Source organism: Grammomys surdaster, unplaced genomic scaffold, assembly GCF_004785775.1.
Source record: "Grammomys surdaster isolate TR1022 unplaced genomic scaffold, NIH_TR_1.0 126391, whole genome shotgun sequence".
Classification (NCBI taxonomy): Eukaryota; Metazoa; Chordata; class Mammalia; order Rodentia; family Muridae; genus Grammomys; species Grammomys surdaster.
The window spans coordinates 14,849,421-14,867,258 of NW_021621185.1; the positions used below are offsets into that span (position 1 = coordinate 14,849,421).

Consider the following 17,838-nt stretch of genomic DNA (forward strand, 5'->3'; position numbering starts at 1 on the left):
AGACTTCTGTTCATTTCAAAAGAATTGAGAGAGAAAAAGTGAAACATTCCCACCACAAACAATATCAAGTACCTGAAGTCAGGGCATTTCAATTGTTATCACATACTGTACCATTATTACATATTATACTCATTAGTCAGAATATCATTTTGTTCCAAATAACTTTCTATAGTTACAAGTTGTCAGTTTACAGCCTACAACAAGTGTGGCTGGGTGTGACAACAGCCTGCAATCTAAGCATTTGAGAGGCTGAGGTAGGAAGAGTTTTAGGCCAGCTTGGGCTATATGGTGAGACCTTGAAATAAATAAATAAGTAAATAAATAAATAAATAACAGATAAAGAGCTGAATGTATTTCAACAAATTTATTATTATTATTACTATTATTATTATTTCTTGGTTTTAGTTTTGTTTGTTCACTTGTAGTAGCTTTGTACCTATGAGGCAAATACTGCACACAAGAGCAAACACACATACACTGCCACAGGATTGATCAAGTATGCTTTCTGATCCTTATCAAAGGAGTTAAAAACATATGACTACATAAAATCCCACATGTGGATGTTCACAGCAAATAACTGGTAACTGTTAAACATCCCGCGTAATTTGGATGACCTTTAGTGTGGAAATGGTAAGCAAATATCCACTGTGACAATGCAGACAGCAGACCACCATCCACCCGGAAAAGGAAGCAGCAATACAATTACCCAGAGAAGGAAGCCTGCAGAGCCAGAGGGCCACATGCCATCTGCTACAGGATAATCAGAAAAGGCAGAACTACAGATGCAGTGTAAAAGGATCCACGTGTACCAGCAGCGAGGAGAGAGAGGCATGAACAAGCAGGCACAGAGGAGCCTTCATGTAAGCCATGGGCTCGGGTGATGACTGCGCAGCAATGCAGTCACTCACCCTGGACCACTCGGCCAGGGGAGGTGACATAGGGCAGCTCTGCATGTGCAAGGCAGCAAGGGCCTCTGGGAAAAAACTCTCTATTCTTTTCTCAAAATTTGATGTAAACTTAAAACTGCTCTCAACTAAATAAAGTCTTAAAAATCAAAAACAGAAAACCAGCGGTTTTAAGGGTCCCCTCCATCATACCCACCCGCACTGTACATCGGGGAACAACAAGGGGGGGGGATCTGTCTAGATATGCTCTGAAAACCAAATCACATCAAACCTTTAGGAAACACTGACCCGAGTAGAGGTATTAAGTCTACACTTCCCACCAAAAAGATAGCAGTGAGGCATCTCATGTACACAACTTAACGCACCAGAGGCCTTCCCAAGGCAAGGTTCCTGAAGCCACTGAAGAAAGAACATGATGCCATCTCCCATGGGGTCTTTAGTGTGAGTATTTACAACTGAGAAGACACATGTACATTCGAGATGCTTTCTTTCTTCCCCTGAAGGATGCACTGAGCACATCCCTCACGGTTCGTGTCCAACAAATATTTACCAAGTTGAACTAGACTGGATGAAAGAATTGGCTCTCTGCTCAAAAGCAAACATGTGACATAACGTAAGCCCCGAGGCCCACTACCCTTTCAGGACAAACACATTCGTGCCACACTGACCACGGCGTGGTCACAGAGACGCGGTGTGGATAGAATGGGGGCGTGGGGAGCACACCATCCTATTACTCACTCAGTTGTCATAAACGCCCTGTCCACAACATTTCACTGGCATCAACAGAGTCAATGATGAGAGGTGATTTTTGTTTTCTCAAATGACTCTCTAGCCACACTTAATAACTCATTGCTTTTCTCAAACTTCATTACCGAATCCAAGAAGCTGTAGAAAGCTGAAACTTGCACTCAGACATCAGGAAGACACAGACAGATCTGATCTCAGTGCTGCTGCTCTCAGACGCTAATGATCTTGGAATCAGGCATCTCACTGATGAGCACATAAATCCCAATATACTGATTTAAAGACATCACTTAAAGCCAAATATAGATGCTGGCTAAAACTCTACTGCTAAAAAGACCTGCTAATGACTAAGGACATCACTCCTTAGTCATGTGACCTTATAATATTCAAGAAAGAAGATCCCCAACCATCTGTCTGACTGCACTTTTCCCTCCATTTACTTCCTACTGCACACTCATGAGCCACAGCAGAGATGCCATTGATAATTATGGAATATACAAATTTAAGCCCACTGTTCCAGATGTCCAATATAACATAAAAGCAAGCAGCTTAAAGTCTGGAGCCAAGCCTTATGCAAACATCTTACTCAGTTTAGCTACAGTGTATTTCTCAATGGATGCAAAAAGGATTTTTGAGTAACAATGATGAAATTTGAATAACCAGTTACTTTTACTGGAAGAATTGCAATGCATACTAAGTAAAGATTACAAAGCACATGGTAATTCTCTAATTTGAGGCTGTTCTGACATGAACTTCTAAAGTGCCAGTGCTTGGGCAGCACCTCAGAGATTCCGGCTAGAAATCATAAGGACTGGGCCTGGAAAGTAGCAATCTAAACAAGTAGCTATTTAAGAATGACCACAGAGAAATCCTCCTACATCAGAACAGGAGGGGAAACTAGATCAAACCACACCTGAGCCTTGAACTTAGACCCTGCTGTCTGGGCAGGCAGGCCAAAAGGGGATGAAGAAGAAAGTGGCCATTGGACTATAACAGGAGACCTGACAAGTGTAAGGACCCTGGGCAGGGCACTCTCTGAATCTCTTTGTAAACAAGCACAATGTGTACGTTGGGGAGGGGAATAGTCTCCCTAGCATCAAAAACAACAAAAACCTACCAGCTGGTACTTCACAGAAAGGAAATTAAAACAACAGAAATGAACACATTCCTACAAGCAATCTCAAGAACACACGTATTCTAATTTAACATTAAATGTGAGGACGAACGTCACATGCTGCTGCTCTTAACTGGCACGGCCTCCTGGGAGAACTTGAAAGATGAATGTTCCTTATAACCCAGCAGTTCTACCCCAAGACAGACGAATGGGGAACATCCACTGATGTGCAGTCAGGGTGTGGAAGTCAGGGCCACAGGCACTTAGCAGCTGCTTCTGCTCAAGAGCGTTCGTTCCTTCCTCACTCAGACCCACATGTAATGGATGAAACCCTGGCATCTCTGCCTTCACTCTGTATCTAAGCAACTGAAACTCCCTGCCAACAGGAGCCTCCAAGAAAGCTACCACCGGAATGGCATATGACATAGAGGCCGAGCTTACAGCAGGGACAATCATCACCTGCAAACCAGACAGGCATAACTTCTTCAAGCCACCAAAACTGAGAAAATCAACCAGACCACACTTTCACCAAGACCACTTCATCATGCAAACCTCTCCTGAGCCTCAACCCCTTTTTGGTTTAAACCTAAAGCTGAACTCAGTACTTAGAGGATGGGCATAGGGGTTCACACCCCTGTATCTGCTTCTCTCCCATCTGCCTTTCAGTGCTGGGCTGGGCAAGCCGAGCCTAAGCCACTGCGTCTTCTGGAGCCAGAGCTTGTCCCCCACCACTTAAATGACACAGGTACCAACACTGTTTACATTTGTAAAATACTGAAATCATGCTAACTACCCTCCACGGAATGTGTGCACATGCATAAACATAAGCAGAAGCCTAGAAACATATATATCCACACAGAAGGATTTATAAATATAACGAGCGGAGAAACCCACTCAGAAGACTAACATGGGACTTGCTGGTCAGTCAGCTTAGCTTACCAAACCCCAGGTCCCACTGAAAGACCCCATCTCAAAGAAATGAGATGAACAGTTCCCGTTTCGTAAAGAACATCTGAAGTTGACCTCTGGCTTCCATGTGCATCTAAACACAGGGCATCCATCCACCCCTCCCCCACCCCCACTTCTCTTCCCTCGCACCTCTAGTCTGTAGGTCTGTTTCAGCAACAGCAAACAGAGTATAATACCCTTCCCCCTCTTTCAATAGGTACTCGGATTCCCCACCCAGATGTGCACAGCACTGTTACCTCTGACAACTCATATTACTCTCACCAAGTCCTGGGATCTCCTGGAGGGCCTGCCTTCAGTTTCTTACCTCACTGTGTCTAATGCTGATACCTGCACATGCTATTGTGTCTGAAGGAGTCCTCCCTCCCTCCCTTCCTTCCTCCCTCCCTCCCTCCCTCCCTCCTCCCTCCCTCCTCCCTCTCTCTCCCTCCCTCCCTCCCTCCTTCCCTCTCTCCTTCCCTCCCTCCCTCTCCCCCTCCCTCCCTTCTTCCCTCTCTCCCTCGCTTCTTCCTTCTTTGACTAACAAGTGCACCCTTCAGAAAGGCCCGCAAAAGTCAAAAGACTCTTTCAATGTGCAGATTGTAAGGCACTGCAGTCTCTTCTCAACTTCTTTAATCGTGGTGATAGTAAATTCTGGTTTGATTCACAAGTGTTTCCCCATGAAGTTGGACAGTAACAAACATGCTACACAGAGAGCTTGGTTATTACACAGTGTTATGTTTACATAGTCAGTATTTACTCAAACATACCACACAAGAAGTACAGACTATTTAAGAACTGATAAATGGGTAAACTACAAAGCCTTTTTAGTAAAACCAGGATACTCTACTCATATTGCTAAGAAAGCATGAAATTAAGTTTACGTGCTGAAATTAGTAAGCCCTGGCCAGTTATATGCAATGTTTGAGAGCAGAAATAGATGTGAATTAACAATCTTGCTTTACTTCTATCTTAACAATGAAGAGGGAGCAGGTTTCAGCTTCCCACGCTGGAAGGCACACCAGAACTTCTTTTCTCTGTTGAAATACTGATTTCCATTTCTTCACAGCCTTTCAGCTAAGGTTGAGAGTAGATATTGATTCCCTCCTTAAGATTTTATTTATAGGACTCATTTAAAAGGAAAAAAAGCTCTTCAGGGAAATGACACCCTAGGCCTCTTCCATATCAACATATACAGTGGCAAATGACTTCTGCTCCTGAACCTTGAGAGTTTGGAGTGTAAACCCATTCATCCAAACATGTACTCAAAAAGAGAGTTTGTGTGAATGAGACCTTGGCTTACATTAAGAGATACATTCTCTTGAGAATGAACACTAACCTTGTGAAAATGCCATCCACAATCCCAATTGTGGCTTCCTCTGCAGGGACGTAGGAGCCAATCTGAGCCATGACCGTAACCAGGGCAACCTGCTTTATGTAGGAGCTCTTCCCACCCATGTTTGGTCCGGTGATTATCATGACTCTCTCAGAGTCCTGCTGGAAACAAACAAACAAAACTCGGAATTTCAGTTACTGAACCAGAAAGACATTAAAATGGTTGGTTTTTATTTTGGGAGTGCAGACTGGGATAGGGGCTCGCTATATAACCCAGGTGCCTTCAGCTTACTAGGTAGACCAGGCTGACCTCATATTTTAATCTCCTGCCTCCACCTGTCAAGAACTGGAATTACAGGAATCCACTACCATGCTTAGCTCAGAAAGGTTTCTGTTTTGTTTTTATCTTCTTGTGGTATCTGCAATTCATTTCACAAATAGGACTTTATTATGCAAAGCATTACTTTGTGGCATATTTACCTATGCCATTGAATTAATCCATTTTCCATTCCTATAACAAAGTAACTAGGGCTGGGTAATTTGTTTAAAGAAAGAAGTTCATTAAGGTTAAAGGTCTAGATATTCAAGAGCATGGTACTGACTTTTTCTCAGGCCTGGTAAAGGTTTCACAGTGGATGATATCAGAACAGCAGGAGTGCGTGCAAGAGGGATTCATTTTGCTGACAGGAAGTGAGAGGCTGAGGCGGGGCCAGTCATGCTCTTTTTATAAAGGACATTATTATGGAAAAACTGCACATTCCAGAAGACCTAATCCTTTCTGAGAGCAGCACCCTCAATGACTTCATCATCTCCCAGTCGGCTCCATCTTTTGTTGGGTGGGGGTTGATGACAAAAGATACACAGATGTTTGTCAAGACTATGAAGAAGTGTCTGATTACAATATGGAGAATGACACTACTTCACACACACACACACACACTCACACACACACACACACAAAGAAACATCAAACAATACAGTGAAGAAAGAAAGCTGACCATGCTTGTCAATGTCAAATTATGCCAAAGATGAGAGAAGGGCTGGAATTCTTATTTTGGAAGAAAAACACTGCATACCATTTTGAAAAACTTGAATGATATCTGCTAAAGCTGAAAACAGACATAGCCAATCAACTCTCCTCCCATGGACACATGCTAAGTGGATATGAGGACGACATACAACAACAGACACACACAGAGGAGACTGTTGGCAGCACCGCCTTGCCTCTCAAGACAGTCTTGAGTTGGAGTACATGTTTACTCATCCAAGAACATGTTAAACAGAGGACGTATCAAGCAGGAATGTGTGCAGCTGTAGGAGAAGGCCAACCACGCAACAGAGACCCGGGAGCCATGGAGGCATTACAGGTGAGTGGCAGAGACAGAGTTGTCCTTAAACGATGGCAGGAAAAATGGTTAACTGTATGAAAATAGGCGTGGCCCCAAATCTCAGGAAACGAAATCTGGGTGGATGAAAGAATGAATCGTGAAAAGCAAGCCCGCTACTTTTAGAAGAAAACGTAGGAGGAAGGTGGAGAATGCATTTCTTAGTGGAAGCATCAAATAAGCCTCCCAGGTCAGACATAATTGTGTGGTGTGTACCAAAACATAAGTAAGAGACTGCTCACAACTGCCTTAAACTGGAAACTGCTCAAATGTTTATCGACAGATAAAGTATGATACAGCTGCTCAGAGACAGCTACGACAAGGGAGAAGACAAAGATATAGATCGTCAGAGGGAAGCTGTTAAATCACCAAACAAAACATGAAAATGCAGTCATATTATATAACTCCTATCTCTTAGCAGCACCGAAGTAGTGGGGGACAGGCAACGGATATAAATAGCCTATTTGTAGCAAAAGAAAACACAAGATCTAAAAGCATATTAGCAGGAAGGTGTAATCAGAAGCATTATGCAGGACATCTACAAGTTATTCTTAACGTTTATCTGAAATACTAGCTGGTACATAGCCAAGCAAAGTGAAATCTGTATGGTGCAGAGACAGCTGTATTCCTATGTTTACTGTAGCAAGATTCAAAACATCCAAGACATGGAAACAGTATGTCAATATCAGAGAGCCTATCAACACACAAAAAGGCAAAGGAAATATGATACCTACATACAATGGAATATTATTCAGTCATAAAATAGGTGATAAATTCTGTTATTTGTGGCCAAATAAATAAAACTAAAGATACTAAGTTAAATGAGCCAGGCACATGATCTAATTCATATGTAAAATACAATACTCTTGATCTCATTCAGGAGGGTATGGAACCAGACGCTGAAGAAGCAGGGGATAATGGAGTGGGGGAAGTTCTGAGTGGGCTCTAAACTGTAGTTTAGAAGTTTGGAGCTGCTGCACAGCAGGATGACCACAGAAATGGATGTGTCCTTTGTGTTTCAAGAAGCTAGAAAGGCAGAATGCACTTACTGTGTCAGTATCTGTTCTTCTAAATTCTAACATCTATTTCCAGTATTTAATTGTGTGCACCAGGGAACATTTTGATACTTACAAAGTCAAAAATATCGAGAAGGATGGAAGTGTGTGGCAGCTTATTTCCCACCAGCCTTGTAAGTGGCCTTTCTGACCATCTTGCTTATTTCCTGATCCTAACAACCAGTTTCAGGCTGCATTTGGCTGTTTTAGTTTGAGGTCGGGCTGTAGTCTTCCATCTTGAGATGCAGCTAAAGGGACAAACGGACGCAGCTGGAGGACAGACAGACAGTGCTTTGCTTTAATGTCTGATCTGAGTGTGATGAACAGCACTGGACAGAAAAGAAAGCTCAAAATGAAAACTTCACTCCATGGAGACAGTGGCTGGATTCCTGAGGGTCTTCCAACCCAAGGTTCCAGAAAGCAAGCCTTCAAGGTTAGCTAGCTAACATCTCTGGCACAGTGCTCCCAAGTACAAATGTAGAAGACTAACCAAGAACAAGCTGTGTGGTCATATACATATTATCATCAAGATCATGTCAGTAACCTCTCTCAGAATCCCATTCAATACAGCTGTGAACTAGTAGTTTACAGGGGAGCAATTCTTTAACATACTTGAAATTTTTAAACTCTTCAAATCATTTTCACTAAAACATAATCCTAAGTGAGGTGGTTTGAAGACGATTGGTCCAGGGAATGGCACTATAAGGAGGTGTGGCCTTGTTAGAGTGGGTGTGTCCTTGTTAGAAGAAATGTGTCACTGTGGGAATGGGCATAGGGAGCTTCCTTCTAGCTGCCTGAGGATGACAGTCTTCTCCTGTTTGCCTTTGGAACGAGATGAGAACTATCATCTCCTCTAGGTCATGCCTGCCTGGATGTTGCCATGCTTCACCATGATGATAATGGACTGAACCTCAGAACCTGTAAGCTAGCCCCAATTAAATGTTATCATTTGTAAGAGTTGCCTTGGTCATGGTGTCTCTTCACAGCAATGGAAACTCTAACTAAGACACTAAGTGAATAAGGAATTATTTATGCATGTATAAGCCAAACTAGTTGTTAAATTTTAAAACAACTGTTAAATTGCTGTTGACCAAACAAAGTCTCTTTTTGTGGTCTCCTGGACCTCCACAAGTTCTCCTTGGATATAATAGGGTTGCCAGGTCAAATAGAGGACATTAATAAAATCTGTATTTCTGATAAATTGCAAATGACATTTTGGCATAAAAACAAATCACACAGACATGTTTATTCTAAAAAGAATTGTTTATCTGAAATTCAAACTTATCTGCTATCCTATACTTTTACTTGCTAAATCTGGCAACCTAATTCTAGGATATCACAAAGTCCAGTAAGCCAGTGAGGGTTTGCTAGATCCCAGTCTAGAGCCAAGCATGAGTTCTGGCTGACTGTGACTGTAAGAGTCAGCCCTGTCCCAAACTCCAACATGTAGAACCACCTGTGGTCCCTTTGGAGGGCTGTCCTGTGTACCCCTATATGTACTTCTAGCCACAGGTAGGGACCACAAGACTCCCACAGGGCTCCCTAGGTGGAATGAGAGCTGGTCATCCAGGTAGTAGCCAGTGTGTCCTAGTGCCATCAACCTCGCAAAGTCATGGTGGCTGTTATTGCTTCTTAGTATCCCTCCACAGCACTGGGCACCCAAGCAGTGGTCAGGCATATGCACCAGCTGAGCCTGGCTGGGCCACCAGAGATGAGATGGACAGAGTGCCTGGGAGGCAGCTTCCTTCCCATTCGTATTTAGAACATTTCTGGAAGCTGCCTTCCATCGCCTAACATCAGCTTATTTTTAGTTACTTAACTAAAAGCTCAGAGCCCCTAATCTACAGTCCTCACCCAACACAGGATGCCATTCTAGACGCAGAGTCTCCACCATCGTTCAGGTAAGGAGCCTGACATCCAGGCCTGGATCAGTGAACATCATGTGGTCAGCAAGCACAAAGACCTAGGTTTGATCAACTGCCAATAAAAGAGACAAGAAAGAAACTGAGAGCTGAGACAATGCTTACAACTGATCTGAGGAGACGGCACACACAGTCTCGACCCACAGAATCTGCTGCCATCTGCCTTACCTGCAGGGTTAGATCTATTAACACAATAAGTGGTTTCAAAAGAAACTATTTCCTTATTGAGGACCGTGACACTTGGTGAGTAAGAGGGAAGGGGACTCTGAGTCACTTCCCAGATACCCCATCTTTGCAGCTTTCCAGGGTTCTGAAGCACTGCTGCATAATCATTTATAACAGCATGTTAGAAACAATTTTTTTTAGGGACAGCTAGGATCCATTCATACTGTTTAATATACTACAGTAGCATGACTAAAAATTATCCTGTAATTTTTTGAAAATGTAAATGCCTGTGTCATTAAATTTAAAATTCAGGCTATAAAGTATGAGAGAGCCACAGCTATGTTTTAAAAAGATAAATAAAGCCTGCAGTGGTGGCACATCCGAGTGGTCTACAGAGAGAGTTCCAGAGCAGACAGGGCTACACAGAGAAACCCTGACTCAAAACACCAAAATGAATAAATAAATAAATAGGGCAAAAATATTAAAAGGTAAATAAAAGGCCAAAATGTGCAAAAACATTTCCTAATTCTACCATGTTAGGTCCTGCAAAAAGAGTATCATCCATATAATGAGAAATTCATAAATGAGGAAAAAGCTGTCTAATAGGATGCAAAGCCTTATCTACATAAATCTGACATATAGAAGGGGGATTCATCATTCCTCATGGAGTACTTCCCACTGAGAGACAGTATCTTTGGTTCAGCTGTCTATTGTTTACATAAGGTATCAAAAAAGCAAAACATTTCCTATCATCGGGATGAACGGGAATGGTAAAAAAAACAGTCTTGCAAATCAGTTACATTAGAGGCTGAGAAGACGGTGACAACACTTCAAACTATTTTTTAAAAGAATAAATACGAATCAAGCACAGGCTCATGTGCCAGCAAAGGTGGTTTCTGCAAGAGAGTTTGCACAAGCTGATTATGTTTTGTAGGCCTCAGTTTTCTCTCCTTAAATTAAAGACAGGTAAATTAAATGCTTTCAACTTAAATTCAGTCATAGGACATAGACAATTGGAACCAGAGCAGAGCTGTACCCAAAGATTCATCTGCACACCAGGGAGCGAGAGACTCAGCAAGCCATTTACACCAGTTCTGTGGGTAGAGAGGCACCAGGGAGTCTGGACACACTGCAGCACTTACTATGGAAGAGAATGTTCCTGGACACCCCTGTATTTGAGGAGCTCAGATAAAATCTAGCTTTTCAACTCACTAAACTCAACTACTTACAGGTGACCAATAGAATATTCTCTTTTTTTTTTTTTAAGAAAAATATTTTTTAAGATTTATTTATTTTATGTATATGAGTGTTTTGTTTGCATGCATATATGCTTACCACGTATGTGCCTTGAGCCTGTGGAGGTCAGGACAGAGTAATAGATTCCCCACAACTGGAGTTCTGGATGGCTGTCAGCCACCAGGTGGGTTCTGGGAACTGAACCCAGGTCTTCTGCAAGAGCAGGAAATGTTCTTAATAGCTGAGTCATCTCTCCAGAGCCAAATGGCACTTTCTTAATCAAGCCTAAAGGATGTCGAATAAGAGGCATTATAATCACCAGCAGGAAGCACAGCAGTGATGAGTCACTGTGCGCTGACACATAAATATTTCCTGTGTCCATCTCTGCTGCTGCTCTGTAGGCAGATGCAGTGGCTCTTGGCAAGCCGGAAATGGTGTTCCTTTACCACAGTCTATTCGCCATTCAACAGACAAAGTGACAGTCTTAACAACTAAGACAGAACTTGTTTTGTTTTGTTTTGTTTCACAAAAAGCTGTCACTTCCACACTCTCGGAGCACTGAAAATGTGTCCCAGTGTCACAATTAAGTCTGACCTGCCTTTTTCCTCCCCTCCCCCTTCTTTTTCTTCTTTCTTTCACTCTATGCCCCACTATACTCTCTTAGCTTATAAATAACAAACATTTATTTCCCCATTCTGGATACAGAGAAGCCCAGGATCAGGGTTCTGGCACAGTTGAGATCTAGTGAGGGTCTCTGTGAATGTGCACATAGCCAACTTCTGGCTGGGCGCTCACTAGGCTAAAGGGATACATGAACCTCTAGGACCCTCTCTTAAGGGCACTAATTCTATCCCAGAGGATCCTCTCTTGCTCTTCAGTAACCAGCAAGGAGGTGGGCTGTAAGATTACTCCTACCTTAAAGCCATAGGTCTGAGCAGGGCAGACCTCCCTTAACCAGGCTGTGTGTTGCACTCCTCCTGTCATTCACAGTCACATTTTCATTTCCTCTCTGATATTACCTTATCTTGACTGTTTGTTATTACCATCTCACTGCTAGAAAGTTCCCATGATAGATGTTTGATAGTCAAATGTGTTACAAAGGAGATATCTACCACATTTACATTTTAAAAGTAATGTCTGTATTACTTATAAAAATTGGGAAGATGTGAGTCCTTTTCTCCCATCCCAGGATGACAGAGTAAAGTGGATAAGGACTAAGGACTACATCACCCATTTATTGTGCTCATCCATCTTCTGGTTAGGATTGGTATTTGAGATAGCACACATCATAGGCTTCCAGTTACATTCATAACACACCTTAAATCTGTCCAGAAGAGCAGAAGGATGAGTGAGCATTCCCTAAGAGAATAGTCAGTAGCCATTGTTAGCATAAGCAAACATCCTAACAGGATAGAACGAAGCCAAAACTTGGTGAGAACTCTGTCTGTACCCATGAAAGCTGACGGAGGTCAATGGGGTGTATATGATGGTGAGAACTCCATCTGTACCCATGAAAGCTGACGGAGGTCAATGGGGTGTATATGATGGTGAGAACTCCGTCTGTACCCATGGAACCTGACAGAGGTGAATGGGAGTGTACATGACTGGACTGTCAGACACCCAGCATGTCAGGTCCTGAGAAAGTCTCAAGAAACAATAGAGAGATGAAGGAATGCATTAAAGAATGAACAGAGGCAAACAAAATATATAAGTGCCATACTAGGAGGCCTGAGCTATTGGAGGACAGAGTGTTACCTAACATGGCGGATGGTAGGGGCCATTGGAAATCAAGGCTTCACCCACACTTGCACAGAGATGGAAAGACTGAGATTCCTTTACAGGAGAGGCACCTCTCTCAAGAGTCTGCCTTCAGCATGAATGGCATTTATCTGAACAAAGTTCAGAATTCAAGACTCATACTGTAGACTAGAACCTGAAATACTCAAGTACCCACAACATTAAACACTATCTTCTCTGGGAAAGACAAACAACCCACAGCATAAGAGTCACAGAGGGCCGGGAGACAGCTTAGTTAGTGAGTGCTGTGTAAGCTGGAGGCCCGAGTGTGGCTCCATACTACTCAAATATAACACCGGGCAAAGTGCAACATGCCTGTAACTCCAGAGACAGGCAGCCAAGCTGAATCAGCAAGCTCCAGATTCATCAAGAGAGCCTGTCTAACAAAATAAGGTATAGAATGACTGAGGAAGCCACCCAATGTCAATGCTCTGCCTTCCACATCTACCCCCACACACATGTGCATATGTATCTAACATGCGTGGACACACACACACAAGTTCATATGCATCATCTCATTTAGTTCTCATGATAGTTTCATGGAGGGAGGGTCTTATTGGATAGCCTATCCTGGCCTCAAATCTGCAGTCCTCCTGCCTCCATCTCTTGATGCAAGCATGACAGGTGTGTGCCATGGTCCCTATGCTCCTGTGTTACAGGTGAAATATAAAGGTTTGGGAACTGCTGATAGCTATCTCACAAGGGACTTCTGCTCAATGGCAGGCACAGACCCTGTAAAATCAGGGGAGAGGCTTTAGCCTGGGGTCCTTGACTCTGCCACTGGGTACACTACAAGACAGGAACTCATAGCAGTCCCAAAGTCAACAGTAGAAAAGAATCCAGAATTGTCACATGTTCATTTCTAAGACCCAGGTAAGAGCTAATTCTCTGTAAACCATGGTTCCATCCTTGACAGGCACAGATACTAAAATCCATCTTTAAAGAATGTGGTAGGACTATTTTTATAGCAGCTGAGGGCCAGCAGGGAAAATGTCAGTTTTAAAGTGTTTTGTTCCCTGAAAACGTCAATCAGTGGCAAGTTACAGACAAAGACTTCCTCTGCACAAGGTCTCAGTCAAGTCTCTGCACTCTTAAGACAGGTGAATGTGGAGAGGGGGCAGTGAGGGGAGGCAGTGAGGCTCGCCCCGGAGATGCAGGGCAGTGGTCGGATCCTGGACCTCACCCATCTTCCACTCAGTGGGGTAGTGGAAGCAAGTCTGGTGGTGCCCAGCTCTTCACTTACAGATAAGAAAGCCAAGGCCCAGTGATGGGTAGCCTATCTCAGGAGATGGTAAAATAATGGTAGAACTGAATTTGGATTTTTATCTGCTATCACCACATAGGCCCTCTATGCCTACAAAAGAAAACAGGATATGTGGGAGGAATTTTAAGACAGAAAGACATACTACCATGGACAACTTGCTTCCGGACAAAGTAATCATGAAGGCTCTGTGAAGTAGGAAATAACATTTGGGGTCATGAAGAATGAACAAGAGTTTAGTTGATGGTCGTAGGTTAGAGACAGGAAGAGAAAGAAGCACTCAGGGCAGACAGCAAGCAGCACAGGTGATATTAAGAAGAGAAAATCAACATCAGTCAGAGATGGCTATGTGGTTAAGAGGTTTGCTGTTCTTTCAGAAAACCTGAGTTCAGTTCCAGCACCCACATCAGGTGGTACACGACCACCTAGAACTCTGCTCCAGAGGATCTGATGTCCTCTTTTGTCCCCTGGGACCACCCATACACACAGCTGCACTCACACAGAAACTCATGCATATACATGAAAGTTAATAAATACATCTTTTTCAAGCCAGGATCAAACAACTGTCCTCTCACTGTTTCAGGAACAGGAGAGGAGAACAACACAGGGTAAACATCCCAGAAAACAAGGTAAGCACCATGCATACGTCCCTTGGGGCTAAGAGACGGCCCAGTGGTTAGTGCCCCTTCAGCTCTTGCAGAGAACCTGAGTTCAGTTCCCAGCTCCCATCCCATATCAGGCACCCCACAACCATTCCAGCTCTAGAGGAGCTGATGAGTTCTTCTGGTCTCCACAGGCACTCACACTCAAGTGCACATACTCATACATACACATATGTGCACACATACAATTACAAATGCATCTCTAAATGTCCTTCACTTTCATTCTTCCCTTCATTTATCTAATTACCATGCCGTATAAAAAACAAACACACACAGACACGCACACACACAGAGACACAGACACAGACAGACAGACAGACACACACACACACACACACACACACACACACACACACGCTGAGTGGTAGTATTTGTATAATCTAGCCAGGAAACGAAGTTAAGCTTAAAACTCAGACATTTTAGGTTAGGCATTGCTGTATATGGTAATTAGGGATAAAGTCGGTGACTACAGTTGATTCAATTGATGTTACATTTCATTTGTATGTAGCCAAAGCAAGCACTACCGGACATCTAAAACGACTTGTACTGGGAGGGGAGAGGAAACTGGGACGCTGTCCTCATCCTGGCCAGCTTCAAACATTCTTATATACAAAGAAGTGTGTGTCCCTACACACCACAAGCAGTACTGAAGACTGAAGAGCCTCAGTTACTTCTCGACCTGGACCCTAGGACTTGCCTCTAGGGCACCTGGGCAGCGGATTTCCCTCAACCTGGAGAGATCCACAGGGGCTTCCCGGAGATCCTCTTTGCACACTAAACTCATTTTTCTCTCCTACCCAACTGTACTTCCTGAAGCAACACACTTGAGTCTATATCACTTATCTCAAAACCAAAATACAAGAACAACTTGTGTTGCTTTCAAAAGCCCATCCGCCAGACAGCCATTTGGGTCAATAAGCAAATAGTCACAGGACAGTCCATAATAATATGACTGCCCCAAGCAGTGTGTCCTGGTTTTACACAGGGCCATGAGGATATAAGGAACCAACTCCTTAACCCTTAAGGGACAGCCACAGCCCTTTGGGCCAACACCCACCAGGCCAGAGCTAACTCTGCCTTCTCTGTTTTATTCCAGTGTTGGGTTAAACTGGTATCATTTCCTATGTTTTCCAGGCAGTGAGCATGGCTAAAAAGCACCACTTGCCCTAGAATATGCTCAGGTTTCCAGAAATTGTCTAAGACTCAACTTAGACAGCCTTGGCATGGCTTTCCAATTCTGAGAATTAGTTTATCACAAGTATGAAGAGGTGTTACACTGTAGTATCTCATTTTTCTTATATTCCTTCAAATACTCTAAGAAATCCCCAATCCTGAAAAACTAACATCTTCTGGAAGAAAAGGAAGAAAAATTTAAAGTGAGCTTTGAAGACTGCTGAAGGCACAGTTAATCCTCAGTGACACATGTGAGTAGGACAGCTGTGCATCAGCGGCATGCTGTGGACACTGGGGTGACACCTACAAAGGACAGACGTGTACACTCCCTGTCCTTGTCAAACAGAAACTCTTTGGAAAGCACACCAAAAAGAACAACTGTGGCTTACTAGGGTAAGTACAAAGCGGGGAAGACGCCCAGGGTGGTAGGACTGAGGTGTGGGATCCATCCTCAGAGCATTCGTGAGGGAAGGCTTCAAGCCAGGAGGCATCTGAGAGGGAGAAACAGCAGAGCTTGAGATGGCGAAGCAGGCTGTGGGCGAGCGGGAAGCTGGAGGGGTGAGAAGGGAAGGAGGACATTCTCTGCAGAGGGAATGCCATGTGCCAAGCAAAGGCAGTTCCAGGAGGACTGTAAGAGTCCCAAACAGCTGGGATGCACACAGGAGTGCTGGCAGGAGCGAGGCGTGGCCGGTTAGCAGAGGCTACACGGGAAGGTGAGCAGAGGCAGTGAGGCTGGAGGAGACAGACGGAAGGACAAAGTGGGGACAGAAAAGATTCCTATAACTGGGATCATTAACTGTGTTAATGATTTCATTAACACAGAGCCCAGGAAAGCCAGCATAATTTAGACATAAGAAAGATGAATTTTCAAAATGTAATTATCAGAAGTAACACAGCTACCTAACTTTGAGGACTGTTCTGTCAGGGTACATTTTAGATAGACTTTTACACAGTAAGTTCTTTCTCTACACTATCCCTGTATATAAATTTATACCCTGAGAAATAGAATGCACGTCACCATAGCAACAGTCTACATCAGCTCCTTCTCAAGTTAGGAAAAGCATATGTAAAAGAAACGAATATTCTGGAACATTCTAAGCTGCCTAACTAGGAAAAAACACTCCATTTATTTTGTAAAGATCTAAATACATGAGTTATTGATTAAATGGCTTCTTTAACTCTTCAAATTTGACTTATTAAGAATATAATAGATTATTGTTAAGAGGAAAGCCACAAACATAAAAAAGAGAGAGAAGTAAGATAGCAATGCCAAGGATAGCATCCTTGGGTCAAGTGGATGGGCATGGGCAGGAACAGAGCATGTCTCATGGGTATCTAGTCACTAAATACAAGCCAAGCTACTGAATATTAGAACTCTAGCACTCATGCTAGAGAAGACATACTCTATTGCTATGGAAAATAAAAGCACAGGTCTTATTCTCACATTGGCGTCTCCTTAATGACAATTAAATTACGATTAGTATTCGTTAACTTACATGACAATTGATACATACACATCCGGTGAAAGTGAACAAATTTACAGGCGTCGTGTCTCTGGTTGCTATGGTCTGAATGTCTATGTTTCTCCCCAGTTCTCATGGAAGGAACTCTAAATCCACAATGACAGTGTCAAGGGTCTTTAGGATGTGACTAACATACAGGATGGGGAGGGACCTCCCCTTCTCCCACCCAGTGAGGACACAACAAAAGGTGCCACACAAAAGCACAAAACCAGCTCCCACACGGCGCGAACACCCTGTCTTAAATTCCATCTCCAGAGTCATGTAAGGTAACTTCTGTTGTTTGTAACCACTCCATCTGTGGCACTTCAATGAAACAGTCTGAAAGGCCCAACACACAGATTAGCAACTACTGACAAACCATGTAGGACGTGATAGGGAGCATGACAGTAGACAGAACTCAAAAGCTTTTCATCTTACTCCACACACGTATGGCTGGTCACACTGACCATGTCAGAGGTCCTTGCTCCAGGCCCAATGGGATATTGCTACTGTCTCGGCACCAGGCTAACGTCTCCCGGACTGCTCTCCTACATCGCAGTCCCACTGACTTAAAAACCTCTCTAATACTCTACCTAACCACTCTGTGTGACGCTCTAATACTCTGTACCTAACCACT

General features: G+C 43.4%; 1 protein-coding gene across 2 annotated transcripts in view; it reads right to left on the reverse strand.

Moving 5' to 3' along the window:
- The window catches only part of Msh3 (mutS homolog 3), a 148,921-nt gene that overhangs the window by 20,215 nt on the left and 110,868 nt on the right, over positions 1–17,838 (reverse strand). The window contains exon 20 of one of the 2 annotated variants that reach the window (XM_028760190.1): positions 5,048–5,202. In XM_028760190.1, the coding sequence (XP_028616023.1) occupies positions 5,048–5,202 (155 nt within the window). Of the gene's footprint in view, positions 1–5,047; positions 5,206–17,838 lie in introns of both variants that reach the window. The other variant, XM_028760189.1, reaches the window with a different exon arrangement.